Source organism: Puntigrus tetrazona, chromosome 21 (assembly GCF_018831695.1).
Source record: "Puntigrus tetrazona isolate hp1 chromosome 21, ASM1883169v1, whole genome shotgun sequence".
NCBI classification, from domain to species: Eukaryota; Metazoa; Chordata; class Actinopteri; order Cypriniformes; family Cyprinidae; genus Puntigrus; species Puntigrus tetrazona.
In genome coordinates, this window is record NC_056719.1 from 3,560,733 (window position 1) to 3,583,699 (window position 22,967).

Consider the following 22,967-nt stretch of genomic DNA (forward strand, 5'->3'; position numbering starts at 1 on the left):
CCAGGACTTTAATGGACGAAAATGACTAAACAAATCATTGTATTTGATAAATTGCCTTGCTTGGCACGTTGCTGAACATTTGTAGATATTGATTAACTGGAGTGCTAACGGTACTGGATTTGTGTGCTGTTTTTTCCCCCTAAGAGCCAAGTTGTAATTTAGTTTGCATTGCAGTTTGCTGAGAAATCGTATCCACCGTACACATCAGAAAACTCACATACACATGTAACTTGAATCAAACGCTGGATTAAAATCCACAAAGAAGACATATCCTCAGCTGGGACTAGATACCTCCAGACATGTTATGCTTTCCATGAGCTCAGCAAGTTTTAAATAGCTCCTCCAGTCTTTTTTAAAAGGATAAGAGATTTAAGATGGCTTATGAAAATAACTCTCAAGGAACTTTTTAAGATATTTGAAGTCATGGCTTATGCACTTTTTTGTATTTAGTGCTGCGGTTATATTACAAGCTCAGATGTCCTAATACTGTCATTCGTGCCTGAACATTTAACCACCATTATCATTTCAGATAATATTTTTTTTCAAGGTTGGATTTAATAATTTCTTTATCAAGTTATTGCTAATGTCGAAAAGCAGTCCTAGATTTTTGTGTAGCTCACTGAATTCATATTAAGAGGTTTTTATATCCGTAGCCAGACTTAAGCCAAGACCCATTTACTGAATTTTTGATGCATGTAGAATTCATGCGCTGTATGAACCGCAAATGGCTTATTTTTGTACTTTAACAAATGTAAAAGAGCATAATGCAAATGTGATTAATCAGACTATATTTACCTTTACATCACATTTACATTACCATACTGCAAGATGTGAAGTTTTTCATTTTGGCCAATTCACTTTTTGGTGCTTGCTTTATATATACTGCTTTTTAAAAGTTTGAAGTGTCAGCAGCATTTTTTTAATACTTTTAACAACAAGTACCCATTTAGTTGAACAAAAGTGACAGTGAAAGGCTGTGAGAGTAAGGTATTTGTATTGTTATAAGCTTTTTGTTTGAAATAAATGCTGTGAAAATACTGTTTAAAAATATTACAACTGTGTTTGTCATTGATAGTAGTAAGAAATGTTCATTGAATAGGAATGAGCAGTATATTTGAATTATTTGTTTAAAATTACATTTTAAATATCTTAAAATAGAAAACACCCATTTTAAATTGTCATTTTATTTCACAATATTACTTTTTTTTATCAAATAAATGCAAGCTTGGTGAGTAAAAACACTTTTTTTTAAGGGGTGTGTGTGTGTGTGTCTGTCGGAGTCAAAAAATGTCTAAAACATCATTGCTATGAGCTATAAAGAGGGAGAGACAAAGATGTAGACGGAGATGACGAGGACTGGAGAGACAGAGACGAACGCTCTGCAGGGGTCAGACTGCTGGAGCCTTTCCTGTCTCCTTCTCTCCCAGTCTCTCCTGGGGATGGGAAAAGTAATAAGCTTCAGGAGTGGCATGGTGCCCTAAGGAATGCAAGAGCTACATACAGCCTGTCAGAACACTCAGGATTTATGATGGTTATTAAAGAATTCAATTATAAACTTATCGGCGGTGTGAGTGTTTGTGTAGCACCCATAGTGTAGTGTGTGTTTATAGGTGTGCTTTATTGCACATGAGAGGCTGTGTAATACATAGGAGTAAGAGTTTGTGTCAGTGTGTTGATGTCATATGACAGCTCTCTTCTCACCTTGATATACTGTTCTATAGGAGGTGACCAATCACAGCAGGTGTATAGCAGATACTCTGTCACATGATCCTCTCAGGACTCTGTTCTGTCCCAAATTGCTATTTTGGAATATCTAAAGGCGAAGTGTTTAATTTTTTTTTTGCCACCAGCATCAGCCATTATCAACAAAATTGAAGTGATATCAGTTGTTTGAGATGTGGGCTACATGCTTCCATAGGGTTATTTTTTATCATCCATTCATCCATCTATAAAATAAAATAATAAAAAAAAAAACTACATACATTTCTCCCTGTGCTGTCATCTATCGATCAGCTGACACACTCTCATTAAAAGGTGTTGAGACGCTGAAGAGGAGACCAGGTTTAGCTGGGAACATGTTGATGGATCGTGTTGTTTCAAGAGGCGTGAAAGAGCTAGTGATTTGGGCGGAGGGGTACGGAAGAGAGAGAACAAAAATAGGTCAGCAGTGAGATATTGAAGCCTGAACTAAGAGTTTCTGTCATTTGAATCAATAAAACAGATGGTGACTTGCTCCAAAACTGCTTGTTTAGATAAACTCTGTGATCCCTAACACTTAGACCACAGTCCTCTTCATGACTGGTAGTTAAGGGGCAGGGCAGAATAAGGTCATGGGTTATCTTGTTTTAATGGGCAGCCTTGTGTCTGGAGTCCTAACGCCCCCACAGACAGCCGGAGCCCAGGGGGACAAAGATGGGAGGGCATCGCTCTGAATGTGAAGACGTTGACATGGAAGACTGAACTTGTTTTGGGAGAGGAGGAGGAAGGGAGTGTGAACACGTGCTGGGTTCTCACACTCTTTTCCTCCTCTTTTCTAATGCTCATTTTTCTTGGGGTCAGCGATTAAGGGTTGTGACATCCCCTCCACACAAACACTTACAATGAATTCTGGCTTGACTGGGTACCCTGTTTTTCCCACTATGGCCACACCACTCCATTGCGTATGATTGGTCAACCAAAGAGAGCATGAGTCACATGGTCTCCCTGAATCCCTCTAGAGCTTTTGTGTAGCTACATTAGAGTGTGACTTCCTCAGTGCTTTTAATGAGTTCCTCCTCTGACTTTTATTTGTTTTGTCAAGTATTTAAAAGCGGATTTTTAGAAAAGCCTCTCTGAGAGAGATTTTAAGGCTTGCATGCTCTGGTACATCCAGTGTGTGACTGCATTGTACGAGAACTGAAATGATTTGATGTAGCTGTGCACTAAATAATTCAGATAAACTAAACTCTCAGGAGCCAGTGCACTAAACAGTTGCAAAACTGTTCAGTGTAACACATTTTTCGTAATCGTAATCACCATAATTATTTTGATGGAAATGACATGTACAGTGTAGCATAATTTTTTACTTTATTGAAAGCACTGTAAACTTCACTCTGCTGTTCGCAATAGATATTTCATGAGAGAAGCACTAAAGGTGGATTGATTTGTTTTGGAATATTATGATGCTGATTGATAACTCGGTAGCTTGAGCCAAAGCTCTACTGTCTCATTAGGCCCTGCTGAGCACCCCATTAGTTGTCTCTGTTGTGTCTTAAATAGATGGATGCATACGGTATGGCTTTAGGCTCATGTATCAGGGTGGGTTTTTGGTGTCTGATGGAGAGGCTGTTCATTAATAATTGATGGCTGTTGGTTAGGGTTGTCTATCCATCTTACACACAGACACACACTGAGCTCACGAGTTGTACATAAGCATACTGCCTCCATATTCGGACATACTCAGAAACTCATGAAAAAGTAATGAAAAGCAGCTGAAATTCCCAAACTGAAAAGCATTATCGATACTTTACATGCTACAGTAGACCCTTGTGCATTAGCTCTTCAGGTTGCGGCATCACGTACACAGATCATTTTTGAAAAAAATATTTTGGCCACACTTTTTAATATGAAAAGAATGATGACCAAAGTGTGACAATCTGTGTAATTATGACAAAATAATAGGGAATATGTCAACATTATACTATCTATCTATCTTACAGATTTGTTTTCTTATTGTGTAACCTATAAATTATCATTATTTAACACACAGTTAACCTTTAACACTAATAAATGAAATTAGATATTTTTTAAAATACTTTTTCGTACAATATAATACAGTAATACCTAAAGTGTAATTTATATTGCGTTTTAATGTAAATAGAAGAGTTGCAAAATATTTTTATAGTATTTATAATATAAATATTTTAATATCAACCGTTAATAAGTTATTGCCCATATGAAAGTCATTCATATTTCATGCATTATAGTAAATGTCATCTTGTCATTATAGGCCTGAATTTTGTTGTACTTTTGAAGCTGAAATGTTCCATTTCTAAAATATATCACATGACAGAGAGCATTACATTATTCAATATTTCACTTTGTGTTCCACTTAATGTTTAATCCTCTCCTGCTATGCATTATTCGTTTCTACAAGAACTATTTTGCCATCTTTATTAAAGGACATGGGCAGCTCCCTTTGAGTAAATGTACTGTACAGATTACAGACCCACATGTAAAACATCTTTACATGACATCACGACTCACTTTGATATGCCACAGTGTGCTGCCTCTGCCCTGAGGTTCTTCTGGGAGCCCTTGATGATATCACAGCTTTTATTTTCATTAACACAGGATTCTCTTCTCCACATTTCTCCTCCACAAAGCGACCAGTTACCCCTACAAAAACATACCTACTGAAAGATAACTGGAGCAAGCAAAGATTCGGATTGACTCTTTATGGTCAGACTTTGAATTAACCTTCTGTTGATCTACACCTGAATGTGGGAAAGTCTCAGAATAAGATCTTAGAAGGTTGCAGGTAAATAAATGCTGGAGAGCTGCATCTCTTGTATTCCACTGGAGGTGAACCCATTACATCATTCACTGCATGGAAGGATCCAACATAGTGTTGCCATGACACCGCATCGACCTTGTCATCTGATTGGTTAAGAGCCTAGATGCTCCCACTCGAGTCCTGTTTGCCTTGTTGTATTGTTCTTTGTGGTTGACACAAGGTACATTTAGGCATTTTATGACATAACCTGCACTCATTGGTTTACAAATATTTAAAAACGTTAAGGAAATCAATCAAATGCATGCTTGCATTAGGTAACAGGTGTTTTCTGTCATAACATGTATTTTAACGCATCTGTAATGATGTATTGATCAGCATGTAGAGCCAGAATGATCCATTTTATATCAAACAGTAATCACCACAAACAAAACTGTATCCTTTTTAAACACGTGTGATGGTTGGTTGTTTAACATTGACTGAGAGGTGATTCAACCCGCACATACAGCAAAAACACCCACGGTTCTAGATACACTCCTAACGTGAACAACTTTTGCTTGTCTACTGTAACTAAGGCCCAATGAATTCAACGATACGGAAAATACTGACAAAATTACTCAGTCATAAAAACGGAATTTAGTTTATAACACATGGAATGTCTCAATTTGCCAAATTTTTAATGAATAAATCAAAAGCAGGTCAGTACACTTAAAACGTGATATGGACTAGTGCCTATGAATATGAATTCCCAAAAAGACTATTTAAATATAAATCAAGCCTGAATTGCTTGAAGAAATGCTTTTTGATTAATACAATTCTAGAAAAAAAAGTCTAGAAAAATTCAAACAAAAAAAATGAATTTGGTAACATTTAATGAATTATCTTTGGCTTCTCTTGTATTATATTCTTGTGTGCTGAATTAGAACTCTCTCTTCATTTTCTGCTTTGATGACAGCTCCTGTTGAGAGGTTTGCTGCGTGGGTGGGTGACCTGTGCTAGTTTCTGTTTGTCAGCTAGTGCTGGTCGCAGTGGAGCTGGCTTTCAGTCAAGTACCTGTGCTCTCGTCATAGAGATCCAGTGTTGTTATTCTTACCTAAAACTCTTAAAACCATTTTTCTTAATTGAAATAAAATAAACATTAGATGAAAAATTGTAATAATTGAAAGAATTTGAAGTACTGAAAGGAATACTAATTCTAAAATAAAAATAAACCATAAATAGAAACTAATAAAAATGAGCACATGATTACTATAACATAATTTTATAAAAATGAAATTTGAATACTACACTCCTTCTGGTAACTGAATCATAATCAAATTATTCCAGAAATCATGAATGATTGCTCTACTGCTTCTTACTGTGCTCGGAGGAACAGACAGACAAAGAGAAAAGAAGTCAGTCATGCCTCAAGTTGTTTTTCAGTCCTTTTATGGACCTTTTAAGTGTAGTCCTTTTATCAGTCAGAGAAGGAAAACTGCATGTCAACCTGGATGAAGTATTGACAGCATGATGGCTGTCCTAGTGACACATCCATCCTCGATGCCTACACTCTATATGCCTGAAAACCATCTGTCTGTGGTAACATCATGACTGAGTGATTTATGGGATATTTAGTAGATACCTTTGTGTATTGTGCTTTTCCTTCCCCCTATGGGTCGTTTTGCTCTCTGTACTCTTAATGGGATATCTGTGGAGGGTGACCAGTGCTGTTGGGGATAATTCTCAGAAAATAATGCTGTTTTATAGCATTCGCCTTAGCTGATATATATCTGATAGTAGCTGTTTTTCGATTGTGGTCCAGCTGAAGTGGTCTGATGTGTTGATCTGTAGAAGAGCCTATCGTGGCTTGAGGGTTGTTTGTGAAGTCTCAGGGGAATAGGCCACATTCAATTTGTGCTATTGAATAGCAGCTTTTGTGAATCCTCCCCAAATGTATTGATTTTTCTGTTTCTCATGTCATAATGATGACCGAACGCTGCCTTCTTTTGTTCTTTTAGGATGACACATGCTGCATTTTGCCCCTCCTTCTAATGATCTCTTTTTTCCATTCCTTTCTCTTTTTTTATCCCTTCTTTATCTCTTATTCTTTATGATCCGCATCTTTGCTTATTGTTCTGGATTTACTGTACACACTGTTTTCTCTGGTCAGACGGGATCATATCCAGCAAACCTTGTATCCACACCTCATATTCACGTTGACCTTGATGTGTATTGTAAATTCTGTTTGTGTGTACACACTCCCTATGCCCTTCATATGCTGTATTGTGTGTGGCAGCTGTATGCACATCTGGTAGGTGTAGTAGATGGTGGTGCGGCACTGCAGAGGTTTTGTAGCACCACTTCCCCATTATCCCTTTCTTTTTTTCACCCCTTCCCCAACCCGCCTTCTACTCTCTCATCTCAGGCCTAGACCCCCAGCACGCACACGGAGGTCTTTTCCACATCATTTTAGGACACGTGCTCTACTGGGAAATCTCCTTTGTTTGACAGAGGCCTGGCTCTGCTGACGGATACATTAGAAAGACATTAAATCTCAAAGAAAGCATTCACTAGCAGGTGGATGACATGAAACATCCATGATTTATTGTTGTTAGAAGAGTTGGCAAAAAAAAAAAAATGTAGTTACATTTTAGTGGAATTTGAAAAATTGATTTTGTAAAATTAAAATAAAAAAATTGTGCAATGTGAGTTTTAAAGAATAAAATATTTTTTTCTTACACTGCTGTTTAAATGAATAAACTACTGTTTATCTGCAAAAAAGTGGGAGAAGCCACTTTATATAAAAATGATAATATTTGTTGAATTGCTTGCGTCTTGGAGCAAGCAGATGACGCGCAATACATGCTGTCATTGTTTTCGGAGAGGTGAGTGCCTGATTTTTGGGAAATAATTTGATGACAGACTTGCCCAGCCATTTCAGAACCAAAACACCATTTCATATTCTATACAATGATATCAGTCCGCTGGTTATTCAGTATTCAGCTATTCCTGTCGCACAAAGACACCTGACTTTTTTGATGTGTTTTATTATTTCCATCGCAGTTTATGTAAATCTTTTCTTGTTGGATAGAAAGTTAATCCCACATACGTTTTTTTTTTTTTTTTTTTTTTTTTATGTAACATAACAAATGTATAATTTTTGGAATCTATCTGCATCTTCACATTTACAATCCGCGTGTTTTATTTCATGCGATATTCCAGAATGCATAAATAATAGGTAAATCGAAACTTGTGACATGTTTCTTTTCAAATTGTATGCTGATTATGCATATGCTGATTTGCTGCTCAAGAAAAGTTTTTTACTATTATTATCTTAAGAACAGTGAAGAACAGAACAAAACATTTTTATTTGAAATAATCTTAACATTTTAACACTTTACTGTCATGTTGGATCGGTTTAGTGTGTCCTTAGTGTGTATTTATTAATTAACAAAAAATAATCCTATTGACTCCAAACTTTTCAATGGCTGTATATGTAAATTAAATATATGAATAAAAAGACAAATTTCACAGTGGAATTTGAAATGTTTGAAGAACAAAAATCTTTACAGGAATGAGTCCAAGAACATCTTTCTGTTCTCCTTGACAATTCTCTAGATGTTTGTGCACTAAGGGGGACTGATGCTTCAGAGTCTGGGTCAGATTGGCTGTCTCCATGGTGGAATCCATCTCTTGTGTTGTCAAGGCATCTGTTTCAAGGATGTGTCCTCCTCTCTTTTTCTATTGCGGAAGGGGTTGCTTCCACACAATGAAGCAGCAGTAGTGACATTAACAAGATGTTTTAGGAACATGAAATTTATTCAGCCTCATGTTGTTTTACAATGCAATTTTCTTTCTTCCATGAAATGAAAAAGGAGATGTTTGCAGTGATAAAAGAAAGTCATACAGGTTTGAGATGAAATGAGGGTCAGTAAATAATGACAGAATTTGGTGTGTATGGGAGGGAGAGAAAAAGCCCCAGAAAGAAACAGATTGAGAAGTGTTAATTGAAGTTAGATCTTTGTATTATTACTAGGTGGTGTATTTTAGTCTTACAGTCTGATTCTCTGTTATAGCTAGGAATAAAACCCAGAGAGTTGCGTCAATCCTTGGATCCCCATGCTTCACTCGGAAGTCAGCTGAGAGTTTTCACTTTTAAATGTGCTCTTTTAGCCCAAATTGAATATATTAACTTCTCCCGGAGGAGGAGGAAGGAAAGATCTTGTCTCCAGAGCAGCTGGAGGATGTAATAATGTACGTTACAGTGGGACGTATCTTTAGATCTTGCTGGGCTCTGTTGTTTTGACAAAGTGAAGAACGATATTGATGTGACATGAGTGATGAAGGATGAATGAACCAGGTGTTGCTCAAAAACGCCTAACAAAATCATTTGGAAAGAGAGACAACTCTGATGAAAACGTATATGCATGGTTTGTAGTAGTGTTGATCGGCCGTACATTTTCAGATTTTTCGTCTTTTTTTTTTTTGCAGCCGATTTTTCTGGAAGTGAGCCAGCATGTGCACTACATCGTAAACATTTGTGCATAACAAACAGAAAAGCACATACTAAGAAGAAAACAGCTACTGGTGTACTGGCAAACAAATAAGAGCTGCTTCCTCGCACTCGCTAAAGTTGTTTGAGCGTATCTATCCACGCCCTGCACAGGTATAGATAGTGAACGGTTGTTCAGAACAGCTTATCACATGTTGGATAAGAAACGAAACAGATTAACTTGTTACAAGCTAAGCAATAATGCGTTCAGTTTCGCAAGCAATTTATTTGCGATACTTACCGCAACTTTGCGTAGCTTGTCAGTGATCTGTGACTCTGTGTATTAACTACTGCTTCATTTGAAAACAGCTGATGGAGATTTCTTTTAGAAATAGAAATTAATTAATTAACACATTCATTTAGCAAGGATGCATTAAAATGATCAAACTGTTTAATTAAACAAGTCATCTAAATCTCAGGTAGCAGCCAGTCAAAACCTCTCAGTTTTCGGTGGTTACCTAGGCTACTTCTCCACATTAAGTAACAAATCTTTCAGCTTGGTTTCTAAAAAGAGCTAATGCCACAGTGGCAGGGGTGTGATATCGGCCATCTGTTTAACAACCGATTAAGGAAGATTTGCCCCTTTTGTCAGAGACTGCTGTTTGCTAATGATAAGAGACAGAACTCTATGTCAGTTGTTCGGTACGCCACTGACAATTTTGCTCCTGCTGGGCTCAGAATGTATGTGTATTTCGGCTTACTCGACTTAGTCAACATCATGCAACATTGTCAGGATACGTTACAGAAAGAGAACAGAGATAGGAAATGGAATGAGAGACACAGAGAGTATTGAGGTGGAAAAGAGCATGTGGTTTTTCAGTGCTAATGTTCTGGGCTGACTCAGCTTTTTCAGACTTCTCCTTGGTGACCTGCACTGAGAGCCATATGCCGTTTGAAACCTGAGATACATGAGCACACAACAGGCCACCTTTAACCTCTCTCACCACTGGTGACCCCACACGCCCCTGTACAGTTCTTTTTAAAAGCTATTTTTGAGTGAAACACACTTGTTTAGTGACACAAGTGGTGGATGAAAGAACCCGCAAAGGCTTAGAATAGATTTAAGACCATAAAGGGCACTGATATAAGATTTATTACTTTTTAATAAATCTGCCTGTTTTATTCATCCATAACATGCTCTTCTGCATTCTGTGTCTTTCCTCAAACAAGGATGGAACATTTCATGAAAGCTATGTGAGGACTGTAAAACACAAGGTAATGCATAGATATAAATTAATGAGGTTCCACTCCAGATCCAGGATATCACACAGTACTGATGGTGCATTAGGGGGAAGCGGTCATGTGTTAAAAGAGCATCTTGGAGATTTAGAGCTTCGTCTTAACCTTTTTTTTTTTATTTTGGGGTGGAGTCACTCTCTAAGACAGGCATTACTGTTGCTTTGCAGCTTCATTCACAAACAAATAACTCTACAGACAAAACACTAAAAATTGTAAATCGGTAACTTAAAGCGTGACCAGTATAATCCAGTTCACAAACACTCTATGAACCAGTCCTCTTAAATCAGAAACATGTACTGCAACCAGTGTAACTTAATTTACAATTACTTTTATAAACGTTTAATAATGATTCTTATTACAGCACAATCAGTTTAATCCAATTAACAAACAAAAGACTCCTTTAAACTGGTCATTTTTAGTGAATCGGTTACAGCACGAGTAATGTCATCTCATTCACAAACATTTGACACTTGTAAACTTTTTTTTTTTTTTTTTTTTTTTTTTTTTTACAAATGAGTGGTTCTTTTTTAGTGAATCAAGCAAATCTTAAATATTCATCAAAAATCTAGTATGTTAACTAATACTATCATTAGATCCTTTTATGTAATGTATACCGGCCATCTCTGGTCATGCTTTTCAATTAGGCCTGACGGCATAATTGCCCGCTTGTCTCAAAGATTTCGATGGTTGTCGAACTCGTAGCAAGTTGCACAGTATCAAAGTCATGCAGATGACAGGACTTGTTAATTAATGGAGTCATTAGAAGAGTCTGCAGAGAGAAGTATGCTCTTGCGTCTACACTGATCAAACACTTGGCAGGAAGTCGCCTCACTGGGCCACCCTCCGTCTGCCGTGCGGTTCTAGGGGGGATATAAACCATGTGGAGTTGGTAAGTCTGACATCAGTGCAAATTGTGTAAAGCCAAAATCAATTGTGACATAATAGCAGTTGTTATCATCCAGGTTCCCTGCCAAGGCAGCCAACTCCTTGAAAGGGATGCTAGTTTTTCATATTTAGCACTCTCTCTTCATGTCTGCTTCAACTGGAATGATAAGTCATGAAAGTAGATTGGTAAACAGAATAACCTTTGGGATGAGTGCTAGATAAGACGGTCCCTGTTGTGCTTGCTTTTTAGATGCATCTGGGAATTTCCTCTGACTTTACTGAATTAGTCATGATTCAATCAAAGGAAACTATTTCTGATGACTTCAATCCCTCTCAGCCTGTTCTGCAACAGCACCTCCCTCCTCCAGAAAGCACAGCACACATCTTTCTTTGTTTACATAACAGGACAGACATAGTTGGCAGTAGTATAGACCTCAGTTCACCCAGACAGCGTTCATTTTCTTTGCCATTTAAGAACTATATTTTCCAAAACACTTGAATGTTTGGAAATGGAAGTGTAACAGATCTCAGCTTGTTCAACAATCGACAAAAGTGATTGCTAGAATACACATAGACATGCACCGAGGTGTTGATTTGAGAGTGACACATCCGTGTTTAAATCGTTCACATAAACCTGCGACAGAGGAAGGACTCGGGGGATTTTTGGCATCATCTTGGACACATTTTAATCCGATTCTGCTGCCATGCTTTTAAGTATGGTCAGAGCAAACCGAAAGATAGGGACTGGTGGAGGATGGCAGCTTGGTTGTTGTGTTGATTGCAGGGTGGCTCACTGTGTTGTTGTGTTGTGATTCACTCTTCCTCTTGCTGGGACAAAGGCTGATTTACTCACACTAGGGTGCTTCCCTACACGATTGCAACACACCAGTTTTGGCTGCTTTCCTGGATTCAACCCAGTCACTTCTTATGTTTATTTTTTTTTGCGGATAAACATGCCACTTGGATATGCGATAACCGCACGAAAATCTAACTGGCCTGTTTTACTCAAGGCACATATTTGGAATGGTCTGTAATGGACTTTATTGGACGTCTAGACCCTCAAATTTAAGGGTTAGGGTTAGTCTGACAGTAATTTTCTTGAAAATGTATTGCTCAAGGTGGTGACTTTTATAAAAGCGGTGCTTAGATGGTTGTGGCAGTGGTACTTTAGATGGGACAAATTTAAAAACTCTTTATACTGTCAACAGATTTTGCGAAGCCACATTTCTAAATTCAGAGTATTGTAATCAACACTGAACAGAAAGAAGGAAAAAATATGGGTAACCTCCTTTTGATTTCCTTTTGATTTTTTTTAACCTCTACTTAAAGTTACACAAATGCAAACTTGTTTGATTTTTTTTTTTTTTTTTTTTTTTTTTTACATTTTCTTTTTGACTTTATATTTTTAAATGTTTTTTTTTAAGGAAAAGTCTGAAAGAGTAATATCTGCCAACACAGACAGTATTCTTTTATTTTATGCCCTTAAAATGACACCTCTCATCAAATTAGCGTCTCTGTGCAATCCCGTTTGATTCATTCGTGGCCTGAGGCGGTGCTTTACTCATTTCTGTTTAATTTTCACCTCCCTTTTTGCGTTTTTCATATTCATTTCTTTTCAGTGCTTGCGATAGTTAGGGGTGGGGGGTATTAAATTGCCCAAAAATTGGATATTTAGGGAAACCAACTGTGGGGAAAAAAATGGACTGACTTCTTTATCCCTGATGTGTCATTTTCCATCTCTTTTCCCAGTTTTTTTTTCTCCTCCCTAGAGGCTGGCCACTCATGGGTACCACACATACACATTTTTCTGCCCTCTTATTTCCAGACTTTAATGGAACATGTGACACATGGGAGGAGGAAGGCGTGTCTTTAATTTATCTGGCAGATGCAGACCTCTGCAACATCTCAGCCCCCATCACTACCTTCACCTCTCCATCCAAAGAGCCCTGAAGGAGACGTCGGCTCTCACAGAAACATTAGCACCCCAATTCCTCCCACAAATTCTTTCCTTTTCTTTCAAACCCAAATGATAGGATTATCTGAAGCCCTTTGGCACACATGGTGATGAGATTTTGGCAGTTTTGCAGCAGTTCACCTCCCAGGCTTCCCTGCTTCCCATAAACCCGTTGGCCGCTGAGGGAAGACATGCTGTAGGTTTCAATCTGCTCTTTATCCTGCAGGGAATAACCCTCTGTTAACACACCGGAGAAGGCCAAGCACAGAGAGATCCTGGGATTTACTCCCCATGAGCAGGCCCGCAGAGTTCTATAGAATTTGAATACACTTGATTTTTTAATTAATTTCTCTAACCAATTGTATTGTAGCGTTCTTGTTTACATTTAACAAATTTTATCATGTCGCTGTCATGACTGTCCAATTTATATGTAATTCTTTTTTGTCGTTACTGTACAAGTGTATGTAGATTTCACACAGAGGATGGAAGTATAGTCTTATTTTGTTTATAGTGATGGTGATGATGATGAGATTTCCAGATGTGCATGGCATGCTTTTAGTTCAGCCAAATAGCAGTAGACATCTGCGGGAAGCCAGAGGAAGGGATGAGAAAGAGTGTAGGAAAGGGAGAGAGAGAGATGACAGAGGCAAGAGTGGGAGGATGAACGCTGAGGCAATGACATGGCAGTGTGACTCAGTCAGCTAGAGCTGTTTCATGCTCATCTGACTTTACGCATAAGCACAGTGGGTCTTACTCCATTACAGTCTATTCGGCCATATTTATATGTACAATTTTTAGAAACTACTTTAAATTTACTTTAAATTGATCAAAAGCATAGTAAATAAAAATGCTTAAAGCATTGATCTATTAATCAAATTTCAAGATTTTTTAGAATTTCATTTCAATCTTGAAAAAGTGCATCACACATTAAGCAGCTGTTTTCAACCTTCGTAATAAGAAGACATGTTTTTAAAGATGCAAATCAGCATATTAGAATGATTTCTGAAAGATCACGTAATGCTGAGAACTGGAGCTATGACTGCTGAAGTGCAGCTTTGCAATCTTAGAACTAAATTACATTTTTAAATATATTAATTTTAAATGATAATAATATTTCACAGTACTATTTTTACTGGTTTTTGATCAAATATTTGCAGCATTGGTGTGCATGAGACTTCTTTCAAAGAACATTGTGCATTTATCAAACTGCATGAAAGTCTTAGAAAACTTGTTTTTTAACTTGAAGTAAACACTTACATTGATTATCCTCTCTCTGTTTGATAAAACAAAAAAGTTTCTGTAGCCTTTTCTCTGGTTTTAGAACTGCAGGAGTTTTCCCACCTGCTAACAGGAAACTCTGAAAAACAAGGGAGGGATGTATTGACAGTTTCACTGTGTGTCAGTTGTTTAATGCTGGCAGTGCATTTTTGCTGTCACCTCTTTGAAGAATTTAAAGGGTAGATTTACCCAAAAATAGATTTTTTCAAACCTGCATGAATTTCTTCCTGTGTTGAATGCAAAAGAAGACAAGTCAAGTCAAGTGGCTTTTTATTGTCATTTCAACTACATATAGCTGTGCAGTACATAGTGAAATGAGACAACGTTTCTCCAGGACCTGGTGCTACATGAAGTCACATTTACAACACAATACAAAAGAACTCACATACTGAGTTAAGACAGTGTCTTAGCCACGTAAAGTGTGCAGACTAGTGTAAACAGCAGGGGAGTAGAGTGCAAACCCAGTGTGCAAACTAGTGCAAAGACAAAATCAGTGCAAGAACACAAAATACAAACAACAATAAATATGAAGTGCACAACAATAAATATGATGTGCAAGAATGCTTATGGAACAGGAAGTCCATTCAGGTGTGGTTATTGAGGAGTCTGATGGCTTGTGGGAAGAAACTGTTAAGCAATCTGGTTGTGAGGGCCCGAATGCTCCGATACCTCTTTCCAGATTGCAGGAGGGTGAATAATGTGTGTGAGGGATGTGTGGGGTCCTGTACTATATCGTGGGCTTTGCGGATGCAGCGTGTGGTTTAAATGTCCGTGATAGAGGGCAGAGAGACGCCAATGATCTTTTCAGCTGTCCTCACTATCCTTTGGAGGGTCTTGCAATCCGATACGGTGCAATTCCCAAACCAGGCAGTGATGCTGCTGCACAGGACGCTCACACTTTAAAGAATGTGGGTAACCAAACTTTAAATTAAAATTAAAGACCATCAATCATTTTGTTTACCCAAATTCTTCAAAAATGTAATATTTGTGTTGTGCAGAAAAAAGAAATTCACACTGGTTTGCAAGAATTTACCCTTTTATGTCCTGCATAATCCTTCCAGAGGGTAGCAGATGTGCTTGTCTTATAAGAGGGCAAAACAGTTTTCTCAGTTTTTAACTGAGAGCTTGTGTTGAATAAATATGAGCTCCTCTGGTGCGGCTGCCAGCAGCTTAATGGCCAAACCGGTCCAGGAAGAGGGAACTCGGGCTGCTCTTCTACAAGAGTGAGAGCGTTTGTCTTCCTTTTATGTCTCTTCCTCTGGTGAGGGAAACTCTTTAAGCCATAAAGTTATTTGTGATCTTAATGTATACAGAAAGTTCTGGCCTGTCTGCATTAATATCAAAACTTAAAACCCACTCCAGACATAATCTCATTGCTCTTTAAGAGCTCTAGGCTAATGTTAGATTGCCACTTAAACTGAATCAATTGAACACTGCGAATTTGACACAGACTCTCTTAGCTGATGACATTAAGACATGGGGCATGAACTTGGTTTACCAATCAGAAGCTTTATTTCCGTGCAGTTCATTTTAGTAAGCATAGCTCAAAAGATGTTTTTTACGTTCCATAAATTATGATCCCGTTTTTCCACTTGGTTTTGTCAACCGTATTTTTTTTTTCCTACTTTTCACAGATGGTCCGTTTACAGGCACTCCGCCCACCTACGGTTACGATGCGGATCGAGCGGAGGAGCAGCGCCGACACCATGACATTCTGCCCTACATCGACGACTCGCCCTCCTCCTCCCCTCACCTCAGCTCCAAGAGCCGCAGCAGTCGAGACACTCTCTCCTCCGGCTCGATCGAATCATCCAAGTCTGTAAGTCACCTCCTTACCAACCAGACAGTGCTGAATCTGACATCTATGTTTTTGATCGTTGAATAATTACTTTTATTTCACAAATACAAAAATACAGATTCAGAATGCCACAATTGACTAGTCAGACTCCTTATATTTTGTTGGGCATAGAGAGATGAATGCTTTGGTGGTGGTGTGCAAAGGTAAAGAATACGCATTAGAGATTTCTTTATGCATGCATGAATCCACCAAGTATATGCCATCTGTGAAGCAGTCCATTATGAATAATTGTACCAGTAAACCCATATATTTATAGCCTCAATAGTAATGGTGCACAACAAAACCAGTGAACTGTGAAATTTGGCAGATTTCAAAGCTTGCAGATTCTGAATAGCTGAGTCTGCATAGTACAATTCTAATTGAACATTTAGTGCTTATTGCACTAAAGTAAATATTATATAGCTCGCTACTGTGCAGAAGAATCTCACGTTGTTCAGTCATGCTTGATCTAAAGAAATTCTTTCTGTTTTCTGTTGTTATCTAATATGGTTTGAAATGATTGGGTATTTCATTTCAAGAGCCCTAGGAAATTGTCTTCATCATGCATAGTGGCCATCAAATTAAATTACTGATTGTGAAACAGAGCTTTCTTGCTTTATAGACACAGTCTTTGACTGTCAGGTTGATTGATGTCCTTCCCTGCCAATATCAGGCCCAGAGGCAAGCAGTTTATTTGGGCCCTTATGACCTCTGTGTTTAGCTCCCACATGGATTATAATCAATACAGAGTAGATACTCACCTGCACACACTCATGCACCCTTCCCCAGTAACACCTACATGCTTTACTTGTTTACCCAACATACACACAACCCGGAAATTTTGAATATGGTTGGTTTCAAAGAGGGACATACTATGTAAACATCTGGTATTGAGCTGCAAATAAACCTGCAGTTAACACTACAGAGGGGTGGTCACACATTTTTCACAATCTCCTCAAACACAGAACCAGATTTGATTTTAATGAGTACAAATTGCATGTTTAAGAATAGTCTTGTCATGCTGTCACAAAAAGCTGTTTTAGATGATACTCTAATTAAATTAAGCTAACGATGGTCAAGGAAATCTTACATGCTAAAAAAGATTGAATTTGGAATTTGGATAAGCAAATTATTGTGTATAAGAAATCACTTTAACTCTTTTTAATATCTTTTTTTGGCCAACTTGGCATCATAATGTAACATATCAGGGTTTTTTTCAGGTTTGCAATTTAAATATATAAATATAAAAATCCAAAACTTAGCATTCAGATAGAAAAATGTGAAAAATGTTAATGTCAAATCCTTTTTAAACATTTAACTCTGTTATTATATAAACTATGTTAAAATTGTCATTAACATGGCTGATTATTTTGAATAACTTATCTGTATATTCCTAGTTGATATTGACATACTGTACTGTGTACTTGTGCCTTTTTTGTCGAAGCCATTTGTCATTTTTGCCTGTTGTGTGCGTGATGAGAAATACTTTCTCGTCCTTGCATTTTCAATAAGCGAGGGTTATTGTTTGAGCATCTGAGATGAGCTTGACTCATCTCCCATGTGCTGGAACGCTGACATGCTTTGATTAATAAATATGTGGATGAATAAAAGATGGTGGTCTGGAGATACAGGGTTGCCCCCTGGGGTGAGACGTCTAGCACCCAAGAGTTCATGAATAAAACCTTGATTTCCACCTTCCCCCAACTTGAAGGTTTCAGTGGCGGGATTTAATCTGTCACCAGGTGGGGTTTTACATCTAATTTAAGATGTGTAGATTAGAAGAAATGTGTGCAGTGAAAGAATTTTAGCATCACCTCGGATTAAAAATTCAATTCAAGTCAATATAGTATACTGAAAAGATGGATGTTTTATCCTAAACTAGAAAGTCTCATGAGACTATCACAAACATCTGTGGTTTCCACTACCTGTGCTGTGGCCATGGAAACCAATATTTCAGGCCCACTTAGCCATGATTAGCACTCTAACCCTACATACTATACATAGATATGCCTTGCTTTTGGATGGATTCTAGGTCTGTAGTATCTCTAATACTTTACTTAGGGCTTTGTGAATAGTGTACACTACATAAAGGACTTATTCAGTTCAAAGGTGTTATGAATTTCCCATGATTCTCATGTAGCCAAGACAGTTATTATAAGACCATAAAGCAGCTCCATTGAACCAGTGCCAAGTCACTTTTTTATAGCTCTTTTCAGCATTGCCAGTATGTAATTTAATGTCATGTGATTTAAGACCATGTTGTTCAGAAGCGTGTGAGCTCTTTCTATGTTCATGCAGGCGGAGTTGGACCTGGAGAAGGGATTGGAGATGAGGAAAAGGGTGTTGTCTGGAATCCTGGCCAGTGAAGAGACCTACCTCAGCCATCTGGAGGCGCTGTTACTGGTAAAAGTGCCTCAAGTTTGATTTTGCTAACAGTATGTGATTCAATTTGCACAAGGGGTCTTATAAGTGAGAAGTGTTAGTCAGGTGATCATGAACCCATCATCTGCAACAAGAAAGCAATACATTTAAATACATATAAATATGTCTTTGTGATGATGTACATTAGCAGGGCAAATTTAGTAAAGCACATGCACACTAACTGAAGCTCAAGTATATGGAGTCTAAGGAAGGTCATATTTTTTTAAAGAAACTGCTGCTGTTTTTAAGGATTCAATGAATCATAAGTGAGTTTAAAGTTATAATTTATAATGCTACAAAAAAATTATTATAGTTTATATATATTTTCGCTTTTTACCAAATCAGCTTTTTAAATGACTTCTAAAGTAGTGGCATTTCTGGAGTAATGGCTGTTAAAAATGTAGTTTTGCCATCACAAGGATAAGTTACTTATTAAAATATATTAAGGTAGAAAATGGTTGTTTTAAATTGTAAAATATTTGGTAAAAAAAAAATGTTTTTGCTATACCAACCCAATTTTTTTCTTTTAGTAGCAGTTGATTACTACACTATTTTCACTAAAATGTGCATATGTCTGTTCCTTTGTCAGCCTATGAAGCCCTTGAAAGCAGCAGCCACCACCTCCCAGCCTGTCCTGACTGTTCAACAGATAGAAACCATCTTCTTTAAAGTGCCTGAGCTCTATGAGATCCACAAAGAATTCTACGATAGCCTTCTACCCAGAGTGCAGCAGTGGAGTCACCACCAACGTGTGGGAGACCTTTTCCAAAAACAAGTAAGTGAAATTCTCTAAACGGACCCCTTTTCAAGTTAAACACAACATAAAATTGAAAAAATGCTCAGGGTATAACGTCAACCCCCCAACTCAGTCCCCAACTCTTTTTTTAGTGTGCACCTCTTTATCACCATAATCATGAGTAATATCCTGTCCTCCTTTTTGTACATAAAATATGTCCTCTTTTACTCTGAAGTAAACAACAATTAATGTTCGCTATTAAAAAATGCACGTATGTATTCATAATCTGCTTTTTAATTTAATTGTAATTGAAAATCTGATTTAGAGTAAAGAATTTAATTCTGATCATAGTGGAACGCTTTGGCTGTCTAGTCTCTTTCCACTTTTGTGCCCCATGAGGCGGAATAAGAATTAACATTTATCTCTAAATCAAGGAATCCTAAATGAATCATTTATGGCCCTAGAGCGACACCGCACAGTCACACAACGGTCTGGACTGCAGGAGCCTGTGTAACATTGAAAATCACATTTCAATGCTGGCTGTTTTCACCCAGCCACTTGGGCAGATACTACAGTGTGTGCTTTGTGTCTCGAGGAGAGGCTATTAATAGTGCCATTCGAAGATTGTGTTCTCTATCTCTGACCCCCCCGTTCTTTTCCATTAAGTTCTTTCCTCACGTGACTCTACTGACTGTCGGGAGGGGTGGATAAATCCCTCCTCTGTCTGTCCGGCCGGCACACTAAGGAGTCATATTCCACGTTTATTTATCTTCCCATTTTCCCCTTCATTGTTCTCCACTTTCACCATCCCACGCTTAATAAACGGAAGCTACACTCGCCAAGTTGTGTTTTTCTCCCAGAAGGTGCTGGGCTTTCCTCAGACAGTCAGTTAGTCAGTCAGGCAGTCATTTTGACCGGAGGCTATTTGTCACTGATCCCCCTCACCCTCTCCCGCATCTATTAACTAGAATCCGTAGGCAGGAGGCGAGGCAGTGCTCGAGGAGGCAGCCTCCCTAAAAAGACACTTGCTCGCAGCAGGAGAGACAAGAAGATGAATGAACGCACAAGATATAGTCAAAGTCTGTGATAGAAATGTCTCCCGCTGTTTGTGTTGTTTCTTCCTTCCCGACAGCTCATGTTGAGTAAGAAAGCGCAATGCAAATCGTGAGCAAAGTCGTTACAGGAGGCTGCATGTCATAGGTGATGTTCGCTGTCCCGCTCAGCTGTGAGGAAGATGCTAATATTCCCGCTCACTTGCACTAAATGTTTTACGCCTGTCGCTGACACATGTATGTAAATTCTCTGGAGGCTGTTCTACTAACAGCGAGAAATTCAGACATTTTTTTTCTGTGACCTACTTAAACATCGTTAAATGCACAGAGCAGAGGAACGTGCTTTCATCTTCAGCTGGGCCTGGCATATGGTCATGTCATCACGAGGAAGTGTGTCGAAGCTGAGAGGATGTGAACACTGCTGTGCTGAAGTCTCTCTCAAGCTGTCTCAAACAGCTGACGTATCAACTTTTTAGTTTGTCTGTTGTGTTTTGATGCATCTCAAACTTCACTCCATAGTTCTTTGACTTTTGATGTAATACAGAACAAGAATGACAAAATAAGCAGCTATAAAACTATATATTAAACTATAATATTAAAAAAGTGGCACTTACTATAACTGAAAAGCTAAAAAAAATGAAAAGGCATTGAGCTCACGAGTCTCTCTTATTTGACAAGAATCCAAATGTATCCATTTCTGCCATATTTGCAAACTCTAAACAATACCTTTTAAAATAAACTGTATATTTTTGTTTGATTGACTGCATTTTTGTTTGATGATGAATGGCTGAAGTGTCAAGCAACTAGAACTAATGTTATGTGGGTGCGTGAGGTGTCTGCGTGATCAGATGAATTTAATAAAATAAAGATATAAAGAAAAGAAAAAAATGCATTGGGTTTCGTAAAAATGACCATAGCCCATACTTGTTATTTCATTTTGTTAAGAGTAATAGATTACCTAGATTGCGAAGTCCTATTTGTTTGTAGAATCAGTTTCGTGAACATAAGCACTGCAGGCGCACGATGTGGCAATAAGTGAATCCTTATTTTCGGTCTGGAAAATAATCAAAATGAACAAAATTCTGTCATAATGCAATTCTCCAATAAGTTCAGGTAGGCCTAACTCAAAATCTTGCTTTCGTGAACACTGACGTGAGATTTGGTCGTAACCACCCCTCACGTCCTTATTGATCAATTACCAGTTTTGAGTAAAAAAGCAAGTGTACGCACACTTTTCGTCATACTTTTGTTTTTGTAAATGAGGTCCATGGTGTCTACTCTGACTATGGTCTCTCAGTTTTAGTTGGTTACTTATGTATTAAACACTTTTGATTGAAGCTGCTTCACACTGTTTGCCTTTCTAAATTTTCAGTTTCTTAAGCCTAACACATCCCTTCACAGTCCTCAGCCACGGTTTGACTCGACCCAGCATGTGTTGTCGTTGCTTTATTACGGTCATCATCCCTCTCCACACTGTAATGAGGTTGTCGCAGAGTAAATTCCTGTCCGCCACGCTGAAGATAGATTCTGGCCCGGAGCGGCTGTTTCTGCTCAGCATGGAGAGGATTGCACACACTGCGAAAACGACTTCACTTATGGTCTCTTTGGCCTGTGCAAAATAAAAGATTTATCCCCGGATGTAACACCAAACCTGGATTGATGCCACTGGGGTCACTTGGGGTTGGTTGTGGGGTGAAACTAAAGTCTGACTAAATAACTAAAGTCACGCAGGTATGGAATGACATGAAAATAAATAAATAGCTACTTAGGAATGATAAAGTTCTATCTGTATTCTGAGCAGGGTTCAGATATTGAGCTTCAAAGTTCCGGAAGTGAATGCCCGTAGCACAATGGTACTGTATGTTTTCGAGGCTATAATTTTCTAAATAAAAAGTAAAAAAAAAAAAAAGTACACAAATAAGAGTAAGTCACAGAATAAAAATACATGAATAACTTAATTTTGACAAAAACTTTTTTTTGGTGAACTAACTGGTGCAATAAGGAACATAAGTTCAAAAACTTAATAGAAAATGTAATCTAAAGCTAATAAAATGAATATGTAAAGCTAAATTACTACAGATTAGAACTGTTAAAAGAAATTCAAAACGTATTCTAAAGTATGGTTGAATATGTAATCTTAAACTGTCAAATCCACGTGGTCATTCCAGGCAGACAAATGTTTTAGCTAGCTCAGCTCCAGCTTATTTATTATTATGCATATACACCCACACAACCCTTTTATCATCTAATGTATATTTGTGTTTTTGAGAGATTGATTGAGCTGTTTTCAGAGAGAGGTTTCCAGGTCTAACAGGATGGTTATTGAGTTTGGATGGGCTAAATCAGATTTTCAAATGTGCTTTTTACAAGCGCCAGCCGCATGCATTAATTGCTCACTGTAGAGTTGGCCTCTGCTGCCATGGCAACCGCTGTAGGCTCTATAGCCACGCACAGCAACGGCCCAGCTGCTCCTGCAGAGATGACACTGTCCCGTCTGTCCGCCCCATGTCACCACGGCGAGTCCATGCGTGCATCTCACTCA

The 22,967-nt window shown here is 38.0% G+C and overlaps 1 protein-coding gene across 2 annotated transcripts in view; it reads left to right on the forward strand.

Annotated features, from left to right (window-relative positions):
• bcr (BCR activator of RhoGEF and GTPase) overlaps window positions 1-22,967 on the forward strand; it is a 58,238-nt gene that overhangs the window by 16,490 nt on the left and 18,781 nt on the right. For both annotated transcript variants that reach the window (XM_043221608.1, XM_043221609.1), the window contains exons 2-4: window positions 16,014-16,198; window positions 18,515-18,619; window positions 19,227-19,412. In XM_043221608.1, the coding sequence (XP_043077543.1) occupies window positions 16,014-16,198; window positions 18,515-18,619; window positions 19,227-19,412 (476 nt within the window). The remainder of the gene's footprint in view (window positions 1-16,013; window positions 16,199-18,514; window positions 18,620-19,226; window positions 19,413-22,967) is intronic.